Consider the following 14,947-nt stretch of genomic DNA (forward strand, 5'->3'; position numbering starts at 1 on the left):
GAAGTATCTTAATTCCTGTGCCTGTGCTTCAGAGCACAATGTGTGACATGGACGTTGCTTCATGTCCCTCCTCAAAGAGGTGTATTGAGGATAAACACCATGAAGTTCATGAGACGTTCATTTAAGACAGATAAGAAGTTAATATAAAACGAGCTGCTTAAAAGGTTGCATACATTATATACCACAGTCAATACAACTCCCAAAATTATTTGGTAATATTACAGGGATGTGCCAATCCAGGTGATTTTTTTTTCCCAGAACAAACTATTAGCAGCATCCACTGCTTTTACATTGTTTTCCTACCCATTAGACTAATTTTTTTTAAAAAAGCTTCATTTTCATAATATAATAGCTAGCTGATCTTTATGGTCTTGGGGAAGGATGGCACAAGAGGACTTAATTTTGATTGTGGACTCAAGATTGAGTCATGACTGGGTTTGACAGTATTTTTTTAAGTGCACATTTTTAAACTGTTATACATTATTCTCCAGTCTCTGGGTTCATAGCAACTCACAGAATTTACATACAGTTGTCCTGGTTTCTGCCACAAACGAGGAACAAAATCTGCAAAGTTCTAAAATAGACTGGTAATACTGGCTAATCTGGAGTTACACAAAATTGTTAAGAAAATGTTCCGTTGTATGTCACTTTGGAGGTTTCAGATACTGCAAAATTTAGGTGCATATAGGAGACTGTGTTGTGGTGTTATTAGTAGGGCCACAGAAAGAGCTGGAAGGAAGGGCCAAAAGGGCCCCAAAGGGGCAGTCACTGCCACATCCTCCATGGCACATGGCAGGAAAGGGAGCAGCCAGTTGCTTCTTATGAAACACTGTCCCTTTCTGACAGAGCAGAGATAAGGATACGCTCAAGACTGCATGTAAATGGATATTGCATGTATACGCAGCCTGATCCACTGCCCACAAAGTCAAAGTTAAACTGAGTTTAACAAGAGCTGGACTAAGCTGACGTTTTCAGTCCCTTTGACTCAGCAAACCTTTTCACCTCCATCCCCAGTCAGAATGGGACCCAATCACGCACCTCACTTTCTGACATCAGCTGGGCATTAAAAATGCCATCCTGAACACAGATGAACTTTGAAGCAGGGCCAATGGAGACACTATTGCTCCAACACAGCTAGGTGATAATCAAAAAAATGGGAAACAATGTATCTGCAGTTAAAAATAAGCAAAGTACAGAGCCCTCAGTGACTGCTGGCTCTGTTTATTCAGTATATTTTGTTTATTAGGTATATTAGGAACCACTGTAGACTGCCTTTGACAAACATTTTTGGTATCAAGAAAATCCCGGTAACACTAAGCAGTTCGGATTGTAGCCTTTGAAACTCCTTTTCTAGACAACATTCATCTTCCTAATTAATAATTAATCACACTGTGTTTTTAAAGAGATTATCAGGTGTGATAGCAGAGTGTGCCTAAGGCAGTGACTTCATTAACCATACGGAAGAAGTTTACTTTGTAGTTCTGCTGCCTGTCGCAGGAGTAGGTGCCAAAGGGGTCTCTCTTGGGTTAGAAAGTCAAAGAGCAACAATTTAGAGCAGGAAACAATTGGGCTATTACTATTCTTTTTTTCTTTTCCTTCTTAAGGAGCTTTTAAATCATAAATCTTCAGATGCTTCTTGTGCAATTTAAGACTCAAGTCGACTTTTCCTACAAAAAGGCCCAATTCTGTGAAGAGCGGAGCACCCTTCCGAGTTAGACTGAGGACCTTCCTCCACTGCTGTACGTTGCCATGGCAGGAAGAGTTTACAAACATTTCCACCTAACCAGGCTTTGAACTGCCTTTGTGCAGAGACGCTCCACAGCGTGCCAAGAGTGTCAGCGGGGCTGGAAACACTGATTTCACCTACAGGACAGTATCTTAAGTACGCTCTCAGCAAGAACTCGCAGCAGATCCTGCCCAGACTGGAACCAGTTTGTGGCCCTGACTTGAAATGTCAACAGCAGCATGAAAGCTAGCAGCCCCACAAGGATTACAGGACTGTTTTCAATGTGATCAGACAAAAACAGTGCCAGACAAATAATCGTTACCATTAATTTGATTCATTTTTATCAATTGGGCAGCTCTATGCATTCATTTTGGAAGGATTTCTGCACTATCAATTAACTTTTTTCTCTTACTAGCCACTTTTGCTATTCCCAATGCCTGGTTTCAGTATTAACAGATACTTCATGCATTCTCCCATGAAGCTTTTGCTCGCCTTCATGAAGTGTCATTAGGATATTCCCACTGATAGGGAAACAGGGAGGGTAATGCTCTGCCCACAGACTGCACTGATAACACAGGTGAGACTGAAAATCAGATGCCCTGACTCTGTCTCCTCCCTAAACAACAAGATAATAACAAAGAACACAAATCTCCAGCTTTTAAGTGCTTTTCACAAAGGAGTTGCAGAGGAGGCTGCAACTACCCCCAGCAACTTAGTACTAAACTACAGTTAAATATACTGGTTTTTAAAGTTAAAAACCAAAAATCTAATGTGAAACTACTTGATACAATGGGTCCATTTCTCCTTGAATTTTCCTCCTGTGAATTATCTTCTATTTTTAGGTCTTTTATTTTTAGGCTGCTGCATGCTATTGCTGGGCAACTCGTCCGACTATTAATTGGAAATGTTTTGCTTCTTATGCAGTTTTATTTCTTTGCTTTCTGGACCACTTACACCAAACTGTCCTCCGAGGAGATGACAGGCTATGGAGGGCGCATGCAAAGGACAGTTACAAGCTGTGCTCCTCAGGCAGTGTGGCACCATTATAAACCTTTTGCTGTTCTCTCCTCCTACACCTGCGTACGTTTGTGTCTGCACACTCATTTTTCTTCAGCCATGTCAAACTTTATTGAGTATTAGGGCCATATGGCAGCAGTTCAGCAAGCTCTCACTATGCAGCTGAGATTAAAAGACACCCTGAGCACAGGCGGTGGTGTCCCGTGACAATATCCGTGTGCTGTATGCGGTGCTCAGTCCTGACAAGTAGATCCAAATGATCTGACATGAGGTGGGGTGGGAGCTGGAAAACCCAGCAGGGCACTTCTCGGCTGCAGGTCCCCGCATTTTTGGCAGCTGCGTTACAGACTTCGAGGTGCTGTGCAACCCAGCCGAGCCTGAAGCTGAACTTAAGAGAGTGGTACATGATCATAACCGCTATTTTTAATGCTATTGTCACTACCTTTCTCAGTAACCTAGACAACAGCAAAAACCTCATTTCTTCCCAATTTCAGAACACTACTACACTAGTTTGAACTACTGTTCGAACTGAAGTCGGTGGCAAAGTACAAACCGGGAATAAAATAAGCCTCCGTTCAACTGGCATTTCATTTAAAGGGACTTAACATTTGCTGGGATATTTAACTGTGCAAAGCTCTCATGCCTTTTCAAGCTACCACTTTAAAACGCTAGCTAAAAATATTTGCGTTATCTGAAGTCAGATGAATAAATCCTCCCTACTGCTGGGTACACAGTGTGGCAGTGTACAGTACAACTGCAAATGTATTTGTTAGAAACTCTACATCTGTTATGATTTATGCTTGCCAAAATATAATTCTTTATGGCAACAATTGTTTCATGGTGCTTAAAGTTTTTCACCTCTGTGCCAGGAATCTCATATGGGATAATTCCATGACCTTGGAATCCAGCAGATACATTCCACATCTGTCTGGTCTGGGAAAGCCCGAGTTTGTTGTGTGAAAACCAGAGTGGGAAAATAAGACCTGGAAATATCTGAAAATACAGAAACTGCAGAGCTGCTTCTTTTTTTTTAACTACCAGTTTCAAGGGCAGTAAATTAATCTCACAGAAGCGGTTACTTTGCTTTTGTAAGCAGACATTCAATTCTGATCCTATCTTCAAATTAAGAAATATGGTATAAACATTAAAATAATTCTATCTCTGGAAAAAATCACAGCCTTTAAATATTAGAACTAAATCTTGTGGAAAGCTGCCTGAGATTTAAATGGAAAAGCACCCAACCTACTGCAATCTTACTGGTACCTGTGAAGATTTAAGATGGCAGAAAAACTTTAGTTGTCCTGAAATCTCAGGGAAAACACTTTTCTCATCAGACTTTTTAACAAAAAAATGAACCATAAACAGTTTTTTGTGCAGTGAACTTAAAAAGCCATGGTTTCCTGTGACTCTTCTCCGTGCACATTTTCTGTTATTCTAATAATTTGGCTGATCTCCTGCTGCAGCCTTGCTTTCCATGGGGCACCGTAGCATTTCATGCGTACAGCCTGGACCTCAAATAACCTGCACCCTACTACGATATGAGCAACACTGGAGATGAGATGGGGGATAGAAAGCCACAAAAAAGTTATACTAAGAAAAAAGAAGAAAAGATGAATGTGCTTGCTTGACAGAAGGGGGAGACTAAATATTCTTGTCCACACTAACCAGGATGATATTCCTAGTTTAAAGCAGGAATTGCTGTTCTGATCATCACCGAGCTTGGGAGTCTCCCTTTCAAAAGGGCTTAATGGTTGCACATCAGCCTGCAAATCCTGAAGGCGCCAAATCACTTATAGCTTATGTCTTTCTGCAGGATCAATATACTTAAAAGATGGTATCCCAAAGGGATGCCACAGAAGAAGACAACATTGCAGGCTAATCAGAAATTAACGATTAATTAATAAAGTTCATAAGAAACTGTGCTAAAATTTTAAAATCCATGTGTGAGCCCTGGGTGTCTTAGGGAAGCTTTTATGATAAGGAGTCACAAGATCCCACTTGGAGCCAGTATTGGTGACACAGGTGCACCAAGCTGTAAGCTGGTAACTGATATGTCTAAGGCATGCCATGAATAACCATGGTTCATAATAAATGAGTACCTTGCTTCAAAATTGCATGACAAACTGAGCTTTGTACTACTGGATACAGAGTACTCCAAAGGAGGCTGCATTCTGGTGATATATGAAATGCTTTCTGCATATATAGCAGCCAAACAAATTGGCTGCATTTGAGTGTGAGTGATTACAAGGCCACAAACATCAAAAAACATACAAAAGAAGCTAATGACTTTTCAACATATTGTGACTACAAACCAGCCAAACCTACTTTGAACCAGTTTGTAGAATACTGTGTTCCTGGCAGCTCACATCAGCTCTCCTGCAGAAAAGTTTAACATCAAAGATGTAAACTCCTGTGAAATCAGGTTTAAAGTACAAAACTGAAACTCTGTGCAAGCGGGCACAAATAATACTGCAGCACAAGAAATAGTTGATACTGGATATTCATTCTTTCATGCAGAAAAATATAGGCAATTTCCAAAGTGTGAAACTGTGTTAGATTTATAGTGGAAGGGTGAGGTGAGCAGATACTTTATGATTATGCAGTATGCAGTGTTAATAGTTTCTACCCTGTCTTAACAGCTGTTCCATCAAGAGGGGGAAAATAAAGGTCCCTGGTAATTCTTAAGCAAGCTGCCAATTTTCCACATGGGATTCGATGGCTAAGAAAATCAGGTTTTCCTAGTCTCGTGCTGCTGCAAAGAATAACAGGACACTTAGTAACACTAGCAGTAATAAAAATTTTTCTTATATACTCCGTATCTTGTTAATGAAAAAAATCCCTATCTAGCAGTAGTCTCTTTTATTCTGACACTACTGTTTTGGAGGGGCACTGCTCATCACATATTTAAAGTTCCTGAAGTGTCCAACTGTGTGATATACAGGTGCAGTGATTTGCACTGACTATTTTGTGAGCATCAGAAGAGAAACTATGTTCATAAATCAAGTATGTATTCAAGCACCAGCATCCAACATTCAAGAGGAGAGAAAGAATGAAATTTTAAGTGTCAGATATTGCTTACAAACCAAATTTTGGCTGCCTTGGATAGAGGCACCTAGCCAAAAAAATTACAGATAAGGAGCAAGCATGGCTTCTAAGCCATTTGCAATGGGTGCTGTACTTTATCACCTGAGCAGAGCAGGGTCACATCACAACACAGCAGCCCGATGCAGTCAGAGATGTACTCTGTGTACATACAACTACATCCCAAGGCGACACAACGACACCATGTTCCTTGCATCCACCTGACCCACCTTCTTCCACTGAGAGACTCCGATTTACCTCATCACTGCTGTGCCACCACTGCCTTGTTGCTGATCATGCAACATCTGGCCTGGGATGTGCACTTGAACTGTCACCACACAGCCATATCTTGGTCATTCCCTGTCTCTAGATTTGTGTATGAACACTCACAGCTGGTACTGAAATACCATATACAATCATATCCTAATGCTGGCTTGTTATTCTTAGTCTGAGTCTCCCTAATACCTTTTGATATCTTGCTATATCACAGTGCCTAGGTATGAGATACCAAGGATCCAAATATTTATGTCAGAGGGGGAGGAAAAACCCCATCGGCATCTCTGTGCAGAAGTGAGATGGTGGAACTGAAGTGTCAGATAATCTCCCAAAAAGATGTCAGCATTTTCGGCTGCCTGACAGATCTGTCTGCCTGTGTGAGAGTAAACAAGAAAATGGCTCAGCCGTTTGGACTGAGTTTAAAGCAAAACAAAGAACAAATTATCCATTTTCAGATCAGGTCTCCTGCTCCAGTTTACAGATATTTGTTTGTGACTACCCCTGTAAGTCCCTTTTGGAACACTGGTAAATGCACTGTGTGGCTGACCAGCCAGGTTAAAGTATTGGTGATTTAAACAAGAAAAACCTCATGTAGAAATCAAACATTCAAACAGTGAAGACAATAGACACACCTCAAAATTCCTCCACATCTTCAATTTACTGGAAATTAGGGATCATCCCACTTAAGATATTTTCATGGAACTGGTGTCTGAATTCATTTGAATTTTGAGTAATTCCCCTGGTTTGAGCAGAGTTAGTTCAGATGTATGCTGAAGTAAGAGATTAAACTGAACCCAAATGCCTTTAATACAAAGTCTTGATCTTTACCAGGAAATGACAGAGCTTATCAGGATGCCAATCCTACCTCTGTAATAATGAAGAAGTCATCACCGGGCTCTCCCTGCACAACAATTTTTTCTCCATCTTCAAACTGGACAGGTTCCAGTGCATCAGCCACCGTCAGCCGCTCCCATTTGTCCAGGGACTCTAAAATATTGACGATCATAAAGCTTTATTATAAAAAGACTCTAACTTTGGTTGAAGATTCATATCTAAACTGACAGCTCTGCTATGTCTGAGCTATGGTTCTGTTATAAAAGAAACATTTCTTTCATCCAGGCACTTTTCACGAACCTCCAGTTGGGAAACATGTATGTATTTATTCATTGTGTCTTAGACTTTAGTAATCACCCAGATAATAATCTTAAAAGTTGGACAGGAAAATTTGGCTCTGGTTCCCTCCGCCTGCGATCTGATCTGCGCTGCTCTGATGCTGCACAGACTGGAGATACCAGCAATATGGGAGCGCCGAGATCCTCTTTTACCACATCCCACACCAGATGTCAGAACAAGTCCTACTGTCTTTTCGTCAGTTGCTCTCAGCTGGTTATGGATGACTTGCCAGATAAGCGATGTGGAAGTGCCAATCCAAAAGCTGACTCTTACCCCATGGGTAACACCATGCACCACTGAAGCCAACAGCAGGACCCTGGCAGCACGGGTGGTGGTGGGACCAGGGGCTCAGTATGGATGTTTGAAGTGGCACTTTTGTTACACTTGCCAGTGGGATGGCTTACAAAATCTTTTTCTTTTCTTTCCTCCACTTGGGGAGAAAAGTTATAAAACTTAAAAGTAAACTTCAATAAGAAAAAATTACTGGTCCGTTTTATGAGTAACAGAGCTAACGCAGCCTTGCTTCCTGGGACTTGGTGTTCTTATCACCACCTGCAGCTGCCACAAATCCCCAGCAATACCTGCACAGCCAGAGCCAGCCTGCACAGCAGCTCATCCAGGGCTACTCACTGTCCTGCTCCTTCCTCCTCCCATCTGCTAAGGGATGAATTTTACCCCTCCTGCCCCCGGGGAGAGGCCGGCTGCCAGCCCGTGTCGCTCTCCTCTACTATTTGCATGAGAATTCAAGACAATGAATGGTACTTGAACCTCTGTACTTTTATCAGATTTGACTGAAAGAGGTGACAGGTGTAAAAGTTATTAAAAGAAACAGATAATACAATGGTATAACCTTCACTGCCTCAAAATGCTGGGCTAAAATTCATGCACTACAGCTCTGCTGATTCTTACTTATTATGAATTATTGAGCTATTGTAAGTCAAGACACAGCTCCTGACACCAGAATTAGATCTGGGCTGTTCTCTCAGACCCTACTTTTCCCATTTTGTTCAAAATATTGCTTAGAAGTGTTGTGTGAGGGTGAAAGAATTGTTCTTTAAAAGTTAAAAAGTCTTTTGGCTGAGCTTAGAAGTGCACACTGAGTCTGGTAGCAAAACCAGATTGAAGTGACCAATGCACCAAAGGTGCATTTTGAGTTGTCTGACAAAAATACAGCTTCATGTTTTCATGCCACTTTCTGTTTACAAATCACTACTTCTAATATTTTCTCCACCTATAATCAATAATGCATTTTCCTGGTATATTTGTGGCCTTTGCTGCAGAAGCATTAATATCCAAGACCAAGCCCATATTGTGAATGCAACGTTCAGAAAGTTCTCTGTTTGACTAAAAATAAGCATAAAACTCCTCCAAACAGACTAAAGTCGGCTTTTTCATTTAAAAAAAAAAGGAACTCGGTAATTAAGAACTAAAAGAAAGAGTCTCTTGAAACTTCTTCTTTAGTTGGCTTTATGAAAAATTCAAAGCTAATTCTAGCTGTAGTCACAAAGTGTGTCTCTTTTGTCTAAGGAAATTGTACCGCTACAAATACATTGCTCAATGGTTCTTGCAAATAGAGCATTATATAGAAGACTGTACATGATAAAAGCCTTAAAGTTGCAGAGTTAAAGTCAAGCATCAAATAAAGCAGACGATACGGAATTTTTTACAATTTCTAAATTGTACATATCGATTCATGGTCGTACATTTAATTAAACTTCAGAGGAAAGAATTTAAACAATTAGTTTTCTCATATCTTGTTCAATAAGCAGCTGCTGATAATCTAAAAAATCCTTAGACTTAAAAATAGAAAAATTGCTTTTAAAGTTGCATGGCTAGTTACAGACACTATGAAAGCCTTGGAAAAAAAATATATAAGGAGCAGGTAGAGGTTTTTCCACCAAGAAATCACCAAGGTCTGACCACATTAAGGCATGAAGTTGACTTCTCACTGCTGTGTCTCAACACAGCATTATTCCTAAAATACTTCTCTGTTTTCCAGCTGTCATCTACTTTTTAGACATATGAAATAGATCCTTACATATTTCACCTAAATTCTCAATGCTCGTGGAATGATGCATTATTTTGTCTGCTGCTTTTCCGTACTTAAAAAAAGTTCAAATCTTGAAGTCCTACCTCATTTTTTACTGAGATTGAAAAGCCATACTACAAACTAGGATATAATTATGTTGCAAACTGTGTGTTTAAGGAAGCGCATCTTTGAATAACCTTTCTTCTCTGAAATTGTTTTGAGATGTCTCGTTGTAATTGCTTCTCATTACTGCAGGTGCAGAGATCCTTTTTTCTTTAAATACTCACTGTAATTTGGTATAATTTGTGCTCTTAATTTAGGAAGATTTAAATTAAGCATAAAATAAGGCATTTAAATGATGAAAACATCATTAATAAGTGAGCAAAGTGAGCAACATACTTGGCCTTACTTTAAGCATACAAATGTAATTGAAAATTTCATGCATAGCACCTCTCAGAAGTTCAAGTATATTTTCACTAAGACTCTCATATTTCAGGTAAATAAGTTCAGATGGTAGAGGATTACCATAAACAAGAAAAGAAAATTGTTTAAATAGAAATATAAATGTTTTAATTATATAGCAAATTAATCCTGTACTGTTTTGTTGGTTTGGTTTTTTTCAAAATAGCCCCAGCAGAAACATGATGTGTCTCCTACAGCATCAGCATTTCATTGTACTGTCGAACACTGTCCTCCTTATTAGAGGCTTTTGTTCTCCTAATGGTGATTGATTGGTCAGGCATTATGGGTTTGTTGTTTTTCCTACTGAATGCCATCAAGAACATGTCCGAATTTCGTGGCTATCACATTAATCAAAGGGAAACAAAATCCAAGGACAAGAAGCTAAACAGATGTTTTAAGAATGTGAGACAGGGGCTGTAAAATACACAGAAGAAGAAAAAATCGGTTCAATTTGATTTGTGGGGTTAGTTTGTTTAGTGCACATAAATACAGTATTCTCACAGGAAAAAGCTTTTCACCTGTCACCTGGAAGGATGTAACTAGACTTTATGACAAATTAATATCCCTGCACTGCTTTCTCCTCTACCTATATGATCTCTACTGCATCAGCAGCTACCAAAAGGTTACTAATGCATGCCTGCTCCCATATTTAAGGGAACATTTGCCCTTCAAATACATATTCAGTGAATCTTAAAGAATGGGAAAAACAATTCCTAAAAAGGGCCCATTCCACTTTCATTCCTTCAGAAACAAAACCTTCTGTTTGGCCACCATTGCTTTCATCGTGCCATCAAAGACCAAACTTCACGCCACCAACACATATAACAGAGAAACCAGCACACAAGTCCAAAGAGCGACTGACCCAGAATGGAGACCTTGCTCAGGAATTCTTCATACATCTTCCGCTTTCTCAGCGTGCTGCCCTGTTATTAAAGGAGAGAGAAAAAAGAGGTACAACATTACATGAAGTATTTTTGTGATTTCTTCCTACAGCTGCTCTTTTTTTTCCCCTCCCCTTCCAAATCTTAAGCACAGCCAGTATAAACAGCCTAAGGCAAATGTTTCCCCATAAAATGTCTGGGCAAGTTGTATTGCTGATAAGCAAAGACAGAAGGAATCAAATTCAATCCTGGTGTAATTTCACTGACTTCACTGGTGTTACTGGACACCGTGGATGAATTGTATCCATTATTTACAGGCACTCATTTTAAAGCCAGGGCTTCATCAATTAACTGTTTAGCTAATTCAATATATATCTTGTTACCAATGAGGCCCTGCTAGAAGGGAATTTACTATTACAAAGTAGGATAAAACTTACAGTGTCCCCCTCATGGGTCCCATCCTTTTAGGTTAAACTTCTTTAATACCAAGAGTGTTAATCTGTAAGCCTGGTTTATATTCTGTACAGTGTTGAATATATTGTTCCTGTTGAGCGACCTATTCATATTATTATTTTAACAAGATTTAAGCATTTTGGAGAAGACAATCCATCAATGCATGTGCAACCACCAACACAGTCACTCCCACTCTGGTAAGATTTTATTGTGTGATAAATCACTGAGAAACCTTCTTCTCACATAGTGTTTGCTCACCATAGACAGAAACCATAAGTAGCCATTCCAGCATGCGGTTTTGAAGGCAATTCAGGTGAAAGAAAAAAGATGGTGGAGTTTTACCAGTACAAAAACAATTAATGAATCCTTAACTTCTCCTGCAGTGACATTAATTACTTGAAAACCTTCCCAGGGACCAAAGAGGAACTCCAAGGTCCTCCTTGGTACCGTGCAGTTTATTCCGCACTGTTACATGACAGCTTGCACTGTTTCTGCCTGGGTAGATTCCCTGTGGACGTGAAGGCTTCCTGATGCCTGCTAGTAAAATCTAGAAGTGCAATGTAAAGATGATACACTCATCTTCTGCAGAAAGGTGAAATAAAGATGGCATTTACTTATAGGCTGGGCAGAGAAGACAGAAGCAGACGTCATGTCTGCCATAGAAAAAGTCACTTCTCTATTCCTTCTTCTCCAAGTGAGCACTGGTAAGTGCTGGAGCAGAGAGAGAAAGTGGGGGCAGACAAAGGAAGAGAGGAACCATTTTACTCTCCACTGTGAAAGCATTCAGAAATGCTTTAAGTACAAAAATAGGAAAGGCTGGTGTACTCAAGTGCAATGGCACAACTAAGAATTAAACATTGTGTGTCTTACCATACACATTGTGCAGGTGGGGCCAGATCCAATGATCACCAAAGCATCGTGAATCCGTCTACCAACATCAACAAGCTTTGGCACCAACAGAAGCTGCCGGGTGCTCTCCTCTGGGGACAGCACCCATTTGTGCCCCTCTCCTAGGGCCATGCCTGCTCCGAAACAGCCACAGCACTGTCAGGAGCTGCCGCCCTTCCCAGGTATATCTGAATCCACAGCAGCACCAGCTACCGAGTTCTCCCCCCTGTACCCTGTTCATAATTTCTGAGTCTGGTGATGACAGTTCGCCTCTCAGCGATAGCATCGGTAACCCTTGTCTGACCTCTCTGTCTGACAAACCTGGTTCTCAACCTTGGGGCCCCTGAGAGCATTTGAAGTGTCAGAAAGGAAAAAAAAATGAACTTCAAACGGAGGAGGCTCTGCAAACCACGCCAGATCCTGACAGCTTGCTGTGAGACAAAGGATGGAAAACTGGACACTGCGCAGTTGTTGCTTTCCTCCCTGCAATCGAGTGGAAATGAGAGCAGCAAAATTGACAGCTGTGGAAAACCAGATTGGTGGTTTAGTTTGATGGGCTGGGGCACCCAGGGACAGATGTGGAAAATGCTTTTTAAATGACTTGCGGACACAGATGAATTTTAAGAAGCAGTAATCAGTAGCCATAAGTGACGCCTGACTACAGCTTTGAGTATTTAGAGATGCAGACAAGATCCAGGAAGGTGAGAATTGCAGGCATCCCGCCTGGCCTGGAGAGCCTTAGCCCATCACTTCCTACAGGAAAATGGGCGTGTTAGGTCTTGGCTAAACTAAGCCAGGGCAGAATTCACTGTGAAGACAAGTGCAAAAGCAAAACTGAAGTGGAAATAATTAATTAAATGTGCTATTACCATTTTTTTGTATCATGATAGTATCTAGAACTTCAGTGGGGCTCCACTTATGTCTCAAAATGGTAGCACAGACAAAGGTAAGGGACAACAGCCTAGGGAAGAACTAGTGCTTGAGGTTTAGGACTCCTGTTTCCCAGCACATGCACTGAAACCCAAGGTGACCCAACTGACGGCTCATCCCAGCTGGTACAACAAGATCTCCATTTCTCTTCCAGAAAGGAGAAGCTTAGTGCATCCTCATGCACACTGTTTGCACTTCAGTTTTCCTGCTCAAGAACAGTGAGGGGAAGAGATTTTCAGAGAACACTAATATAAGCTAAAAGTAACGCAGCAGTAAAGTCTTACAAACCACTAAAGCACGTGCTTACTTCCATTGATATTAACCACCTTTTCCTCCCCATGAAAGAGAGAGAGAACATGTCTAGTTTCCACCTTCAGTCAGTCTAATACTCCCTTCTCATGGCCTCCTACAGGCATAATGTAATCTCTGACTCCTGATGTCTTTTGCATACTTGCTTTATTTGGTCTGGTTGCTTTACCCAAATTGTTGAGGCCATGAACACCATCCTAACCTCTTCTACTACCCTGCAAGTCATTTCTGCAGAAGTATCAACCGCACACTCCCTGGGACATGTGCTAAGTCTGTTCTTATGCAATATTTTCATGAATCTTCTAGAAACAGCAACAAATCAAACAGTAATGATATCTGCAGACTAGGAGACACTATGAAAGCTTGCCAGGACAGGAAAATAACAAGAAAGAACCTAGAAACATTAGAAATGGGAGTAGAAAATAATAGAACGAGCTTCTGTTTGGAAAATACAGCTAAGAAATGCAAAGAAAAAGAATCCAAAGCACTTATCTTTGATGAATGGAAGAAGACTGGAACATTGTTAAGGTGTAAGAGATTTACAGACAGAAGGTGAGACCCAGTTTGCAACATCAGACTGCAACAAAAATACAGCCAAGGCTATTTCGGTCTATGTACTGAAAGACACCATCCAGCAACAAAGTTTAAAATCTCCATCTCCACATCAGATGTGGTGGCACCTGGTTTGCTATGCTCTGTCTGGGTACCTCTTCTCCAGAAACGTGCTCCTAAACCAAACAGAGCCTGAATCACAGAATCACAGAATATTAGGAGTTGGAAGGGACCTCGAAAGATCATCCAGTCCAACCCCCCTGCCAGAGCAGGAACACCTATGCTCCAGCTTGCACCCATTGCCCCTTGTCCTGTCATTGGCTGTCACTGAGAAGAGCCTGGCTCCTTCCTCCTGACACTCGCCCTTTACAAATTTATACACATGAATGAGGTCACCCCTCAGTCTCCTCTTCTCCAAGCTAAAGAGACCCAGCTCCCTCAGCTGCTCCTCAGAAGGGAGATGCTCCACTCCCTCCATCATCTCTGTGGCCCTGTGCTGGACTCTTTCAAGCAATTCCCTGTCCTCCTTGAACTGAGGGGCCCAGAACTGAACACAATATTCCAGATGCGGTCTCACCAGGGCAGAGTAGAGGGGAAGGAGAACCTCTCTGACCTACAACCACCCCCCTCCTGATACACCCCAGGATGCCATTGGCCTTCTTGGCCACAAGGGCACAGGGCTGGCTCAAGGTCATCCTGCTGGCCACCAACACCCCCAGGTCTTTTTCTGCCTGGCAGCTCCAGCCACTCGTCCCCAAGCCTGCAGTGCTGCATGGGGTTATGAAGAAATGCTAAAACACTTGGGGAGAGCTGGTAAGGAAGGAGCAAAATAAATGCAGCTTGTATAGTTCTGCTCAGTGCTGGGATCATAGGTATGTCATGCTCATAGCTAGCATGCATTGTTGCAAGGGTTTAAAGTAGACAGTGATAATCATCTACAGATATATGACAGAAAGAGAGGGCAATTTAGTACAGCATAACTTGACATAACTCAAGGTAATAGGAGAAAATTAAGAAAATCTAATTTAAGATGAATATCAGAAAAGTTTTCCCAACTTAGGAATTATTCTCTTGCAGAAAAGTTTCCCAAGGGAAGCAGTAGAAATCTTACTGCTTGAGCCAGATAAAAACAATAGTAAATGTACATGAATAATTCTGCACTGGCAGGGT

At 41.1% G+C, this 14,947-nt stretch overlaps 1 protein-coding gene across 1 annotated transcript in view; it reads right to left on the reverse strand.

Moving 5' to 3' along the window:
• PRKAR1B (protein kinase, cAMP-dependent, regulatory, type I, beta) overlaps positions 1 to 14,947 on the reverse strand; it is an 84,215-nt gene that overhangs the window by 11,581 nt on the left and 57,687 nt on the right. Inside the window, exons 7-8 of the mRNA XM_010186580.1 lie at positions 10,627 to 10,687; positions 6,966 to 7,087 (exon numbers count right to left, since the gene is read on the reverse strand). Of these exons, the coding sequence (XP_010184882.1) occupies positions 6,966 to 7,087; positions 10,627 to 10,687 (183 nt within the window). The remainder of the gene's footprint in view (positions 1 to 6,965; positions 7,088 to 10,626; positions 10,688 to 14,947) is intronic.

Source organism: Mesitornis unicolor, unplaced genomic scaffold (genome assembly GCF_000695765.1).
Source record: "Mesitornis unicolor isolate BGI_N332 unplaced genomic scaffold, ASM69576v1 scaffold35706, whole genome shotgun sequence".
Classification (NCBI taxonomy): domain Eukaryota; kingdom Metazoa; phylum Chordata; class Aves; order Mesitornithiformes; family Mesitornithidae; genus Mesitornis; species Mesitornis unicolor.